Source organism: Myotis myotis, unplaced genomic scaffold (genome assembly GCF_014108235.1).
Source record: "Myotis myotis isolate mMyoMyo1 unplaced genomic scaffold, mMyoMyo1.p scaffold_m19_p_10, whole genome shotgun sequence".
Lineage (NCBI taxonomy): Eukaryota > Metazoa > Chordata > Mammalia > Chiroptera > Vespertilionidae > Myotis > Myotis myotis.
The window spans coordinates 13168155-13183643 of NW_023416314.1; the positions used below are offsets into that span (position 1 = coordinate 13168155).

The 15489-nt window shown below is 43.2% G+C and overlaps 1 protein-coding gene across 2 annotated transcripts; it reads left to right on the forward strand.

The window, feature by feature from the left end:
* The first annotated feature begins 3960 nt into the window (after positions 1 to 3960).
* Positions 3961 to 10938, forward strand: CUNH11orf87 (chromosome unknown C11orf87 homolog). Of its 2 annotated transcripts, none has more exons than XM_036324532.1 (2): positions 3961 to 4103; positions 5197 to 10938. In XM_036324532.1, exon 2 carries the CDS (start codon positions 5453 to 5455, stop codon positions 6068 to 6070), a length of 618 nt encoding a protein of 205 aa, XP_036180425.1. In that variant the 5' UTR covers positions 3961 to 4103; positions 5197 to 5452; the 3' UTR covers positions 6071 to 10938. The 2 variants fall into 2 exon arrangements, with proteins under 2 accessions (XP_036180425.1, XP_036180426.1); XM_036324533.1 differs by lacking the exon at positions 3961 to 4103 and adding an exon at positions 4590 to 4687.
* Positions 10939 to 15489: the final 4551 nt, after the last annotated feature.

The window sequence follows — 15489 nt, forward strand, 5'->3', positions numbered from 1 at the left end:
ATTGCCAGGGATAAAATATTAATCTTACTAATTTTTTACAATGTAAAAAGCTACAATTCACTGAATGCTTACTATATGCTCAGTGTTTAAAATGCTGTTATTATTCTTCTCATTGCACAAATGAGAAAACTGAATTGGAAAAAACAAACAAAACTAGATGACTTGAGCAAGATCAAGAGCTTCATTTAGTACCTTGTTTGTTAATTATTTGCTCGCTGGGCCAGTAGTTGGATTAACAGCAACATGACAACTTATGGAGCACGTATGCAGAGAGGGATCCAGAGTAGCTGAGATACACGATTGGGCAAAATGTTAGGATCACTTGAACATCCTCTGGAAGAGTCCCGTAAATCTAAGAGGAGCCTGGCATGTGTCATGCTGCACTGTGGTTAAGAATGGCCTGCCTTAATGACTTCATGCAGTGAAGACATTTCCAAACTGGACACTGGGAGTGTGGAGCTGGTAGACTGGTAGACTGCTGCTGGGGGCAGAGGACCCCCTTGATGGGGCTTCTCATTCACCCCACCTCTGCTGGACGCAAAGAGCTCTGCTTTTCTCTACTTTTATTTGTTTACACTTTTCCAATCAGAATAGAGATAAAATCAAAATAGAGAAAGAAATAACAATGTGTGTGTGTGTGTGTGTGTGTGTGTGTGTGTGTGCATGTGAGAGAAAGAGAGAGAAACCACTAGTCCTTAAAGTAATACTAATTTTGGAATCAGTTTGCTTGGGTTTGATCCCAGTAATATATGGTACTTCTTAGTAAGCGACTTCGGCTTGGTCTTTAGCTATTCTGAGCTTTGGTTTTCTCAGCTGACATACAGCAGGTGCTCAAAGTTTTTTCTTGAGCAAATAAGTGAATAAATACATAATTTTGTATTTTCAGAAAATATAACCTTCAGAGGTATTTGAGGATTAATGCTAATATAGGGAGAGTTTAGTAAAGCCCAAGTATATAGTAGGTATTTTGTAAATAATAACAATAATAGAATTTATTGCTGATGTTATTTTTTATAACCCTCATCTGAGGATATGTTTTTTAAATTGATTCTAGAGAGAAAGGGAGGGAGGGAGGGAGGGAGGGAGGGAGAGAGGGAGAGAGAGAGTGAGCACGAGATCAACGTGAGAGGGAAACATAGATTGATTGTCTCCTATATGTGTCCCAATTGGGGATCGAACCCTCAATCTAGGCATGTGTCCTGACTGGGAATCAAACCTGCAACCTTTTGATGTACTGGATGATACTCCAACCAACTGTGCCACCGCTCAGGGCTGTTGTTATTGATTCAATAGGATTGTGGATTGATGTACCAGGTGCCCATGTGGCACTTTTCTCTAAGTTAGATAGAGATTTCTCATCGAACTTGAGAGCAAGCTTATATGTTGCTGTATATTTGGAATGTACCTGAGTCCAGCGGGCTTTCCCATCACAAGTCTGGGAATCTCAGAGGCTTCTTGGTTCTCAGCTCTTAGAACTGTGGCTTGAGAAGTCTGGTGGCAACCTGTTGTGTGGAAGAGGCCTTGCCACTGTGCCAGATGTGCCAAAATCATAAAGCAACTCAGTAGGATCAGTTCTTGCTGCCATTGCTATTTCTGGGACTTAAATCTCACTACCTAGTGACGTCCAAGTCTTTGTACTTAGCACATTTATTCTCTGGGTAAGAACAAATTATGAACCTTCCATATTCTTTTTTAAAGAGAAAGGAAGAAAAGCATGTTGGGATTAAGACCTGAAAATTGATGTCTTTAATCTGCCCAAGACCTTTCCAATGAAATATCATTATCTTCTGGATCATGTTCGTCTGCTGTAGAATGGAAGTCCTCCAGGACCAGGCGTTATCTTTTCAGAGGTTGTGTAAAGTGGCCCACTCACTTTTATCATTTCTGGTGTACATAACAGACGGTTATTGTTTCTGACAAGAGAAAAAGAAAAATGGCAGACTCATCACATGTCCTAAAAGCTTGGTCTGCAAAAGGAATCCCATTATGTACATATTGTAATCCCATTACCATGTACTATAAAGGTATGTATGTTCCTCCTGGGAAAACTCTGCAATACATTTCTCCAAGTCTAGAAAACAGACTGAGAGTTAAGTCTAATTATGTAAAGATTCTTTGCTTTACAAGACAGTTTTTCTAAAGTGTCTCTTTAAATAGCCAAATCCCTTTTTGGAGTATTCAGAATTGGATTTGCTTTGCAAAATGTTTAGACTCAACTTTTCAAGAGCAAAGAGAGTACACAGAAATGGAGCACACTGTATGTCAAGTGTCAACGGTGAGGTCAAACTTAGCGGTCACAGTGAAAACAAGGCTCTCCCCATTCCATCTCTGAGCCCATCAAAGTCAGAATGTCCAAATGTGGCAGGTGGCTTTTACAGGGCATTGGGTGCCCTCATTTCAGGCAGGAAAACTAAGCCAGCACCGGGGTCATTGTCCATCATTAACTGTGACTCTGGCAGCCAAGGGCATCAATTCGTGCTCTGAGCAATCATGCATTATTCAGCATGCACTGAATTATTCACTTAAATAGGGATACTTTTTTTTTAAAGATTGAAACAATTATGAAGAAAAAGCTGATGACTTTTATTAAAATAAATGGGAACAGAATTTTTTGAGAAATAATATATTTCTTTCTCCATATATAAGTCTTGGGCATGGAGAGGAAAAGGAGAAGCTGGAATAGGACTAAATAGGAACACAGGGTCAGAAGGAACTCCCCACCCGCAACAAACAACCTTTCCCCCCAATGTCAAACTCTCTTTCTTGCCAAAACTCCTGCTGGCAAATACAAGTAGATGGATGGGCATCAATCGTTCCTGCTATCTCTCAATTCTGATGCATAGCAGGACAAAAACAACAATGTGTACTGCATCACTCAGTGTAGCAAGGTAAGTATTGTGCAGGCACTGTGCTAGGCTTAAGGCTAAGAAGAACACCAGGCCCAGAGGGAAGAATGAAATGCACACTTAATAAGACACCTAAGTGCCTTCTAAGACCCTACAATGTGCTGTTCCAAGCTGGGTTCTCCAGTAGAAAAATGAGAATACTTCATTTTCAACTTTTGGTTTAACACAATGTTAAACCAATAGTTGATTAGTCTTTGTCCATGTTTAGGCAAGCTTATAGGACTCTTTCAGGAAATTCTGTCAGTTGTGCTGAAAGGCTATTGTTAATAGGACAGCAAAGGCATTGAGAACTTTAACAGCATCAGGGCCAATGAGGGGGTACTTTGTCAGAATTTTCACAGGGCAGTTCATTTCTGCACTCCTCTGGGTGACATTTTCGTTTCCCTGCTGTGTAAGCCTTGTGTGTGCTGTATGTGCTAGCCAGTGTCTTCATTGTCTGAATATAAGTGTTTCATATACGGAGCGGGTCTTGGACCTGGAGATGAGTGTGTGAGGGAAGAGAGGAGGTACATGGGTCAGGGGGAGTGAAAGGTAAGTTGGAGACTCCATGGAAAGGAAAATGGTTCATTTGGATTATTTGATGTGAAATACATGTTCGAGTTTGTTTTTCAGGTTCCGGCCCTCTCATCTCTCCCAAATACACAGTTTCTGTTCAGAACCAGGCCAGCAGAAGCGAGACTGGGGAGAGGGGTTGTCCTCAACAGCTGAGGGAGAGAAAGGTGACGTGACCCTGAGAAGAGATGATGTCTAGAGTATAAAAATGTGTACCTGGGGCCAAGTGGGGAAGGGTTGAGGGTGAAGAATCAGGCAGCCAGAGAACTGAAGCTTCAACCCTTCCTCGGCACAGGACTGTGGAAGGTGAGTTGCTCACAAGGTGGGTAGGGGTGCGCCTGATAGCCCCTGGGCAGGGGAAAGGCGTGGAACTGGGAACCTGTGTGGCAGAAGCTTGCTCTGCCAGGAGGAGATGTTGGGGTATGAGGGTTGGGTGGGGGCCTGAGGGGTGGCTTGGAGCCCTGGAGGTGGCTGCCTGACGTCACCGGCCTCTCTGGCAATAGGCTGCGAGCTCAGCTCCTCGAAGCGGCAGCAGTATCGGCGGCAGCGCGCCTCGGTCTCTGGCCCCTTCACTCCGTGCCTTCTGCAGCTGCCACTGCAGCCGCGCGGCGGGGCTCCCTCCCTACAGCCAGTTCGCAGCCCCAGGTAAGGGACTCGGTGCGGCTACAGGCTCGGGGCGACCGGCGGCAGGGCGGCCAGGCGAGAGTGGGCAGGGCAGACGCGGCGGCCTGCGCGCACCCCTGGCCGCAGCTCCGGCCCCCGGCCCGGCCCGGCCAGCGCGCCGCCTCGCTGCTCCGCAGTGCAACAGTTTGCAGCTGCCTCTGGAGAGCGGCAAGGGCTCTGCTGCTCGCTGCGGGTCTACCTGGCGCTGGTCCCGGGAAGATTCTCAGGACCCTAGGTCTGGGAAGGCCAGAGAGAAAGGTCGGTCCCCTAAACTTTGCAGGCGGGAAGCCTCCCCCTTCCATTTCTAGCCCCTCTAGAAAGAAGCAGGATACTGTCAAGTGCGGGGGAGGGGGCATGGAGATGGGGAGGAGGGGGCGTTTGCGGGGATGAGCTTTAGCTGAGAGGTGCTTCAGCTGCTTTTTTTTTTTTTTTTTTTTTTTTTTTTTTTTTTTGGTGGGAGGAGATACCAAGGAAGAAGGCTGGGGATAGAATGGAGCGCGATCCTGCGCGTCAGCCGCGGCCCTGGACAAGGCGGAGTGGGATGAGGTGCCCGCGGCCCCCCTGGGGTATGGGACCCAAGGGGTCTGACGCCGCCTGGAAAGGGAGAGTCGGAGGTGGAACGGGAAGGGAGAACTGCATTCCCGGAGCCCGCTCGGCTGCCGGGGTGGGTGCTGGGAAGGGTGCGATCCTGGCGAAGACAAGCACGGAACGGGCGCAGGGGAGAGGAGAGGCACGGATCTGGAAGCGGGGACCACGTTCCGAGGCGGCTGCCTGCCTGTTGTAATTAGAAAGTTGTGAAGGGCGAGGAGAGCCTGCCTTATCTGCTGAGCAATCCTCATCTCCGGGGTGCGGGCGCAGACCCCTCCGCTGACAGCCGAGCGAGCCCGAAGCTGGCGGCTCTGGAGCGCGGCCTGGGGCGGGCGGGCGGGCGGGCGGGGGTCCTCCCGCTGCGGAGCAGACGGGCAGGTCCGCGGAGGCAGAGTGCCCAGAGGGCTTTGCAGTGGCGCGGGTCCTTCCTCTCCCCGCACTCCCCTGGGCGACGCCCGGATCCTAACCTAGCCTGTTCTCTTTCCAGCTCTGTGCCTTGGCAAAGGGAAAAGGGCGCTCGGACACGCGTTCCAGGCGGGTCCGGAGAGCCGTCCCTGGGCGCCCTCGCTCTCCTGACGTCTTGCTTGCCCGCAGTTACTCCCTCAGCCCTTTGCTCCTGCGCATCCACTCCCACACCGGGGAGCAGTTTCGGTTGGCGTGGGCTCCGTCCTCCCTCGGCCGGTGGGAACGGTGTGCCCCAGAGAGGAAGTCTGGTAGGCCCGGCCCCTCCCAGCCCAGCGCCCATGAGTGCCAGGGCGCCCACGGAGCTGAGGCTGGCGCTGCCGCCTTGTCTCCTCAACCGGACCTTTGCGTCCCCCAACGCCAGCGGCAGCGGCAACGCGAGTGCCCGCGGCCAGGGCTCCGGCGGCGGCACCTGCATTACGCAGGTGGGACAGCAGCTCTTCCAGTCCTTCTCCTCCACGCTGGTGCTGATTGTGCTGGTCACCCTCATCTTCTGCCTCATCGTGCTGTCCCTCTCCACCTTCCACATCCACAAGCGAAGGATGAAGAAGCGGAAGATGCAGAGGGCTCAGGAGGAATACGAGCGGGATCACTGCAGCGGCAACCGCGGGGGCAGAGAGGCCCCGGCCAGTGGCCAGGCCCCAACCCACGCAAAAGAAACCCGGCTGGGGAGGCAGCCCCGGGACTCCGCCTTCTGCGACCCCTCCAAGGCCTCCTCCTCCTCCTCCTCCTCCTCCTCCTCCTCCTCCTCCTCCTCCTCCACTCCAGGCCTCCCATGCCAGGGTCCCTATGCTCCTCCGCCTCCGCCACCAGTCCCCAGTCCGCAAGGAGCACATGCCACCTCCTCCTGTTTGGACACAGCTGGCGAGGCCCTTTTGCAAACGGTGGTACTGTCCTGATTGTCCAGCCCCTCTCCTCCCCCTTCCTTGTCTCCAGCATCATTGCAGTCCTCGCTGTTCCCCTCAGTCCCCCCTCTCACTTTTCTCTGACCTCTCCCTTTCCTTCTTTCCTTGTTTGCCCTCCCCTTACTATTTCTCCTCCGCCGAGGCACTGTGCGGTATTTGTAAATATTGGGTAAGGAAAGTCTCGGAAGAAGAAATAACGCTGATAAGAATACTTTATTATTAATATTTATAGTAATTATTATAATACTAATAACACAATCCAAGCGCATGACAAATCACGTAATTTCTCATTGTCAAGGAAGGATGCGTCTTCCCTCTCCACTCTGCGCCCCCCACAATAAGGAGGAGAAACCGCACATGCTACCAAATATTTAACAGGTATTAACCCGGAGCAAAGAGTGGAGGGGCCCAGTGTTTTGTACATAGCTGTCAGGTTAAGGTTCCCCTACCCTCCGCCCCCCAAGCTTTCACTTTCCCGTCAGCTTCCCTCCCTTCCTCATTCCCTCCCTCAGCCAGGCTCAGGCAATAGTATATGATGAAGAAAACGTCTACATTAAGCACCAGGACTACCAGAGGCCGCAGAGACAGTCCCAGAAAAACGTTATGACAGGTACTGCTCTCCAGTCATTCCTCTTCTCACTTCTTAGTTAACCATTCCCTTTTCCAGGACCAGGCATTTTAATTTACTTTTAGATATGCCCCTCGCTGGCCGAGCATAAGTACATTAAAAATCTTTAAATTAGTTTTTATAAATTTACTGCTTTAGCTCTCTGCCCCACCCCCACCTGTACACCTTTGATTGTGGCATTTTCAGGATTCACAAAGGACCCGGGAGCTGTCCAACCAAGTCTGGTGTTGGGGAGCTGTCCAGCCAGGTCTGGTGCTGAAATAGCCTCACAGAACTGGTTACTTTTTTTTGGTTGTGCAGGCGAAGGAGGGTGACTATTTTTGGAAAGTGACTATTCTATTTTTTGTTGGTTTCTTTCTTCTTTTTCTACAACCGGGTTTGTGTGTACTGTAAGTTTTCTTAATATTTAATATTGTATAAGTTACCTTTTTTGTAAAAAAACAAACAAAACAAAACTATTAGGTGATGTTCAGTACTGAAAGTGCAGTATCTAACCAACCAGAATGTTTCTGTTTAATTTTTAGGACAAGTACACCTTTGTTATACATTTATTACATTGGTACCAAATACAGAAGAAAACTATAGTTCTGTTATACATCCTCCAAACTGTATATTCTTGTTCTTAATTTCCAGCTGTTAGTATAATGGTTATCACTGGATGAGAAATTCAGTGGTGCAGTCTGACTTCTGCTGTTTCCAGAAGTGTTCTTTTGTATCTTACTCTGTAGTAGACTGTTATATAAATATAACACATATGTTTTTCTTTTGCAAATAACAGAAACAACCACAATAGAAAACAAATAATGGATGTGCAAGAATGCCATCTATTAAAATATGGCTAATATTTAAACAGTGCCTGTAATCCTCCCTGCATGCAAGTACCACCTGGAGGCAGTAGTGTGTATGCTTGCTTGTACTGTATGTGTTTGGAGGTGAGACTGGTGGGGATGTTGGGCAATTTGGATGACAGGACATGCAAATTTCAAGAGAAGTTAAACCCAGTAACTACTTATAGGATACAAATATTTGCAGCTTGCTTACTTAGAAATCTGTGCTTGCATTTGAAATGTGGCAAAGGAAGTGTTCTCTTTCTCTTTATGAGTCTGGCTTACCTGACTTCAATGAATACATGAAGAAAGGTTGAAAAACACGGAAAGTGAGAGAAAAAGATTAATTGTTGTTGTTGTTTTTTTGTTCTCTCTCCTGATGCCAGAGAAGGCAATCTATGCTAGTAATGGAGTCCACCCATGGTTACTTACCACTTTGTTTCCCCTGGACTGATGATGGTGAGCACAGAGCATATTACAATCTTAATTATATACAGTGACATCCCTTCTTGGAAACCAATCCTTGACAGCTATTCAAACATTTGGAAAATGTATGAGTGAGAATGTTATACAAAAAGCTCAACCAAAGGAGTCCTTATTACCTGCAGGGTGTAAAGCAACAGTGCCCCTAAGTGCATCCCCTCCCAGGTAATTAGTAGTTCTAGATTCTTTGTCCTGGTTCCAAGCATATGTGCTTTTTCCCAGAGAAAAATATTACCTCTGAGGTTAATTCGCCCAAACTCAGTCTGCATCTTTTATAAAAAATAATTAAATAAGCTTAATTTTAATCACCCATTAGATTTCACTCAAGTCCTTTCCCAGAGGATTATCATTTAAGCATGCCACGTGGTCATATTAGGGCGACCAGGTATATAATCTTTGGGTACAATATATTAAACAATGAACCAGATTCTCTCCAGTGCCTTAGTCACTTCCTAGTAATAGGTAAAAGAGTTCATTAACTCACTCAGGCCACTAGGAAACCCTTTAGTGCATCAGAGTTATACATTGTACACCAGAAGGACTAAGGCACTGTGTAGAAGAAAGTCCATTAATATTTGTAGTTCACCCTCATCTGGCTGTAGCTCTTTAATACCTTATTACAGAATGACTTTTGGATTTGAAATTTGAATAGAATCAAGGACTCAGAAGGGAGCTTCCTCATTTCCATTGAACTCCACTAAGTGCATGAACATTACTTTCTATCCCTTATTTGGTGCACTCTTTATAGTGAATAATTTCCCGGTTTATTAAAAGCAATAAGATGTTCTGTTGTGAGCAATGCTGGATGATGATTCCATTTCCTTGGTGCTGAAGCCACTCATACATTCTTGCCTTATGAATCATAGTGCATTCAAGGCATGCAATAATAATAATCCCCTTCCAAGGAGCAGCCTGTAGACTCCAAGGGTAATTATGAAATTGTCCTGTGTAATTTACCTCCAAAGGAATAGAGGAAACAGAAGAAATTATAACATTATGAATATTGTTCTTAAAAAATATCTTGATATCACTAAACATGGGCACACATCCATAACATACTCTTATTGGGCACCTTTAAATTATGTATGCCTTTCTCCATTAATTGACTCTGGTTTAATATTTTTAATACTGCTGTGTGTGAAGATGATGTGGTTTGTGAGTCAAATTTCATGCTGAGTTTAATATTCTCAGAACCTTAAGCTTCCAGCGATATCACTTGAGACTCTTTATGAGAGAGAGAATTACCTGAAATTCTAGTCATGCCAGTCCCACCAAATTATTGCAATAGGCACATATCCAAGCAATTTGCACAGATCCTGTTTAAAGTATTGCTTCTTATAAGAGCTCAATTGACAGTCTAAGGAGTTTGGGATGTATCAACAGAGCATTTTGGATTTCATTAATATAAAACAAAAGACAATCTGGTAATAGCTAAATCTATCTTAAAGATTTTATTCACTGATGTCCCGTCAAACTAATTGCTTCAAATCCCTATAGCTATAGCTCAACTTCTGCACTTGCTATTCAGTATTAATAAGGTGGCATGTTTGATTCTTATTGTTTTTAAAAATGAAAAAAATTGGAGAGAGAATACCATTATGTCAACTGTATGGGACTCTGAGTCTTAAAGATGTAGATGGATATAATCTTCTTTAGAATTTATATACACCCATAGATATGTATTTATATATACATACATTTTGTACAAATTTACAATTGACTTTTTGTATTCTCTTTTCTGCCATTACAAGAATGAGATGGAAACCAAATAGTTATTCCATCCTCTTATCCAGAGAGGATACTGAGAAGTCAGGTATATGCATGTACTTATTTCTCTGGGGTCAAATCTGAATGTCTTTCTCTTTATTTAATGAAAGGGGAGAGTTCTGATTGGCTTGGGAAACTGGTAATTAGATAAGCTTCCTTTCATAGGTAGTGACTCAAATTAGCAATGATAATGAACTTGTGACCATATCTATGTGGTCTTAATATCTAGGTGGAAAGCAAAAAACATCTAGAAGAGGTTTAGGACCACCTAGAGCACAAAACTGGATTGTTGCTCGATTTTCTATTTTTAATCTATATGTTCTGTGGAAATAAAACATATCTGCATAGCTAAAGGTAAAGTAAAAATATGACCATTATATGTTTAGTTTGATAAGTAGTTTTTGGAAAATATGGATAAATTAGCTTTAAAAACTTTGGCATCTGACTTTTCCATCATTTCTATTTATATCAATTGAATTAATTAGATAATGTTCAAAATTCTATTTTTTTTCATTGTGACGACATATGCTTTCAATTCTTTTCTGTGGGTGACAGTTGAGCAATTGCTAGTGATATTATGTGGAACTTGTAGGTTAAATTAGAACCAGAAACTTTCATCTAATCTGGTCAGACTCCTCAAGTCCACTTTGAATCTGAATCTGAAAAGCCACTTATCTAGACCAGCCTCTGTTGAAACTAATAATTGTGGCTTATAGATATTTGGTTCACATGAATTGATTGATTTATAGAGCGGTATTTAATCATTGATTGAATAATAATTTATCCTGATTCTGATTTTTTTAGTTTATTTGATAGCATTTGAGAAATAACTGATGGCTTAACATCAATACTTATTAATGTCACCAACCTAATAATACAATTGGTGCCATGTAGGAATGCTTAGCTAAGAACAAGAATTTAATTAACTTTAATCGGGGACAATGTCTTATGAAGTGGTTCTATGTGAGGCAGAGACTTGTGACTTAATTGGGTTGTTTTTATAGAGAGATTAACAATAGTGATGACAACAAGAACAACAACAGAGAAACTGATTTTTGAACTCAAATATATCTAAGAAACAATAATAAAATAGATATTAGAATTCATGGAAAATTTGTTTTGCTTTTCTATCAATAAAAAGTTTTCTTGTTAAATGGCTTTTTGGACACTTTCCTTATTAACTTAATGTATAATATAGCAGGATTACAAAAGTACTTACTATATTACCCTCAGATGCTCAAAAGAAGTAGTTTTGTGTTTTTCTTTTTTAATTCTATCACTCATCTGACCTTCTTCACAAACCAATTGCATGTGAGAAACAGGCAGTGTCTAATTTTTGGTATAACCCAATACACTGAGTGCAGTAGAATTTAGCAATCCTTTTAGGCAGAATCTCGGGCTCTTTAGGTTGTATCTTTAGTCTCCCAGATTTCCTCTTTCCCTGCCTGCAGTTCTCTAATATGACCAGCTGTATAGAGAAAGGATATAGTTGACATGATTTTGTGGCAGTTAGGAGAAAGGGCCTCAGATTCATATATATTTCTATGGATTTTAGCTGAACCCTGCTGCAATCAGCTGGTTGGGACTGCTCCATAATTGGTCTATCCAGCTTTTGTGCTGACATTCACCACTTCAGTCTTGGACCCTGGGCCTTTGTCTTGGTCTAAAAGTCATCATCCTTTACCCCCGCCCTCCCCCCCATTCCATTGACCTCTCCCAGCCCAGGCTTTCACCCTCCTATTGTCTGTGTCCATTGGTTATACTTATATGCATACAAAGGGGGACATATGTAATATTTTCAACAATAAAAGTTAAAGAAAAGAAAATTAAAAAAAAGAAAAGAAATTACTACTTGTCCAATACTATGCTGATTGCTAGAGGAACTAAGAAGTAAACTGCCCAAAAGGGGGAAAAAAAAAAAAAAACATCATTCATAGGAATCTATACATCTTTCCCCCTGCAATCTCTAGGTCCAGCATTGCTTTCATATTTTTTCCCCTTCTTATAGATATAGGAACTTCTGTGTGCCTTGAATACCAGGAACCTACTCTTGCAAGGCATGGGTTCTAGCTCAGGATCATCCATCTATCTGCCTCCCACTGGCACTTCAGTTCTGCTAGCCTTGCTCCATGTCAGCTGTTGCCATGAAGGATTTCTTCTGAGGTTTTGTAGCCCCATTGGGAGAAGGTTGCCAATTGGTCCTAATCCTTGGGCATATCCAATGCTATTTAGATGTTTGTGAAGCACCACCCCCTTAGTCTTGACTTCTAAATGTGTGTGCAGAAGAGAAGCATGAAATCCTTAACAGCTGCCTACCTGTTTTTCTTTTCTGACTTAGTTTTTAAATAAAAATTGTTCCAGACTGCAACAATCAGATTTTCCTCTCACTGCCCCCTCCTTTTTTTTTTTTTTTCTGCCTGAGACTCCTTCTACTATATAGTTACTATCCTACTTCTGCAGTGGACTCTGTCCCCTTTTTAACTTCAGCCTGCCCAACAAATGGCAGTTGGGCAGGATGTAAGGAGACAGATAAGTTTATTGATAGGGATTCTAAATTGGGAGATATTTCAAATGTGTAATGCTAACATGTTAAATTTTGTATGCCTGCAGACCAGGTACACATGATTAAGGTCCTACCCTCCCTTTTTCTCTTAATTTATACCCAAGTGTAGCTAGCAAATCTGGGTCCTGATGGACTCTTTTACTTTATATCACTATTTGGTGTGCAAGAGGGTATATCGTCTTTTCCCAATCCTGGCCCATTGCTTCACCCTACCCCCCACCCTCTAGGAACTGCAGATTGTATGTTGAAAATGTTTCCTTGAGCTGGGGTAAACGTCTAGTGGATGTTCGGTCCTGGAGTGGAAATGAGCAACTATCTCTATCTAAAGGCAGCAGGAAGTATGGATTAGTGCTCAACCCTGTCTCTAACTGTGGCCCTTTTTACTCCCAGGAAGTAATTATTCTCTAACCTCACCTGTTTGGCTTAAGAGAGAGCTGGGTATTCACTTAGCTTGCTCTCATAAGACTGACAATGAAGCTACTAGCTGACTCTTGGATCTCCCTGGGTGGACTAAATTGACGAACTACTAGCTGGGTGTTCTCTTTCTGATTAGTTGTTTAAGTCCAATTTCTTCTTGCACAAATACCATCCCCAAATATGTCCCAATCTAGAATTGATGCTGGTAGTTTCAAACCTCCCTCTGAGAAGTTGGGCTCTACTTTTCAACCTTTACAGACCAAGAAGAAAAGGGGCTTTAGTGTTAACTTTTCTACCTTATGCTCACCATCCTTTATTTGCATCTGCAAATCCCCTCTGGGTCATGGCCCACTCAGGAATTTTAATTTTCGCCTAGAGGTTTATATTCACTCCATGGTGCAAAAATTTGCTACACCCAGGTTCTAAAGAGTTCTGGGAAACACCCTCAAATGCACAAAGATGGCAGCAATACTCGCTTTCACATACAGATATTCAAAGCAAACGTGGCTTCTCTATTTTCCTATAATTCATCTTCTCTTTCTGTTTTCTCTCTTTCCTCTGCTCCTTTCCAAGGCAGTGTCTGGTTATGACTTATGTTATCTACTAGTGGAAGAAGAGGAAGGTTCCTCAGAACTGTGCAGTATTAAAGGGATTCTTTCTGATTTGGGCTGCAGAGTGGCCAGTCTGGGAAGCAAGTTCCAGCATGTACCCACCGCTATAGCCTACAATCCTGGGCATTTTATTTATTTTTTTAATCCTGGGCATTTTAAAATGTAGTCCCGAATTCTGAATCTGCAATGGCTTTTTTGTTCCAAGTGCAGGATTTTGTTATTTTACTGTGTTCTATGCTTCTCTGCCTTCCTCCCTCTCCTCTGGAACAAACGGGCACCTCAGAGTTCCTTAGTACATTCTCTTCAGACATTGGGGAATGGGAAGCCTTCTAGCTGCCTAGTGCCCACCATCCCAGTGCCACTGCCTTCCTGTAGGAGGGAGAGTACAGTAGCTCTTTGTGTAAAGGCTCCCCCTCCTGTCGCCAGGGAGATTTCCCAAAGTACCTACTAGCCTCCAAGTCTTCAGGCTCTTTGATCCTATCAGAGTACTTATCAAAGGACCCCCTTTATTGCTGTTTGTCCCTGAATCAAGGGTTTGGGTAGGCAAGAACTTGGAAATTTACCACCCTTAATAACTATTTGATTCTGTTCTTCCCCCAAAATTACCCAGGACTGGAAAAAAATAGACTTTCTATGTGGTTCCTTAAAGACCTCTTCTGGTAAAAACCAGTCAGGAAGGGGTAGATTTTGGACTTTTTGATTTCTAAATGCCATGTCCTATACCCTCACTCCAACCTCATACCTAAGTCTGAAAATGGAGAATACAGTGTGAAAAGTAATTGACCTACTGATAAACATAGGGGGGTGCTTCCAAAATATTTTATTAGTTATACTTGTTTATGTATAAGTGGTTATTTCAAGTTGAATGGCAGGAAGTCAGTGACATCAGAAAGACACCATCTTCTCCTTTTCTCCTTCTATTTGCCACTGTGTAAAGTTCAAACTAAGCTCTTAACTAACAAAGAAGCTTGGTTCCAGTGGTTTAAGTTGTAGGTCCCTGTCAAGTACACTGGAGAGAGATCACAGGTGCCACCAGTATTTTGTGCTTCAGTATGGAACAGTCTTCTAGAGATCCTGTGATAGAAAGGACTGGAGGAAGTGTAAGTCCCTAAGTTCCAAAGGGCAGCCATCATCGGAAGAACAAAGAAAGGAGAGGCTAGAAGACACACTTCTCAAGCTTTGCCCTGTGGGTTGGACCCCCTCCACCAGTCACAGTGTATCTTGTGGGGCACAAAGTGTGTTGAGAATGTAGCCATGATGTGGCAGGATTATTTGCAGGGTCTACTGAGTTAGTCTTATTTGTCAACTTCTAACTCCACTCCTTCACTCCAGTTATACGGCTCTGTTTTTCACAGTTGCCTGTAGTATCTACTGTTCGGCCATATTCCATCGCTACTGGGTTGTCCACTGATTAGGTGTCATTGCTAGATTTAAAAATAAATTTTTTTTGGTTGATGAGATGGTCCCTTTTTTATGCTTCTAACATTTGAGAGTTCATTCAGTAAACAGATACTCACTTCAGAGTCCAGTATATGCTATCTTGGGTGCCAGAAATATTATAGGTAAAATATTCTGCCCTCATGGGGATTCAGTTCTAGTGAAAAGAGACAAAAATAAAACCCTTAAGTTAATTAAGGAGTATGTTATAGAGAAAAGTGCTGGAAAGACAATAAAGCAGGAAAAAAGAATAAGGAGTGTGCCAGAAGAGTGTGTTGGAAGTTTTAAAGGGTGGTCAGAAAAGGACTCACTGAAAAAATGATATTTGAGCAAAGACTTGAAGAAGCCATACATTATATGAGTTAGTTGATTAAAAATTATTTGGCTCGAAGGATTTGTTAAACTGGTTTCACCCAAGCCCCTAATTCTGTAAATGAGCAAATAGAGATTTTGGTAGGGAGAAAGCAAAAAAAAAAAAAAAAAAAAAAAAAAAAAAAAAAAAAAAAAAAAAAAAAAAAAGAAAGAAAGAAAAAAAAAAGAAAAGATGCTTGCTGAATAATGAATGTGTCAAGCACTGACTACCCAAGTAGGGAAGAGGGGTAAAGTCTTCCCCTAACCTTGAGGAGCTTATAGTCGAATTAACAGACAAATTTCAATTATGTTCAAGTGTGTAAATAAGT

Coding starts and splice junctions, on each gene's coding strand:
- CUNH11orf87 (XM_036324532.1), top strand. CDS start 5,453: ATGAGTGCCAGGGCGCCCACGGAGCTGAGGCTGGCGCTGCCGCCTTGT.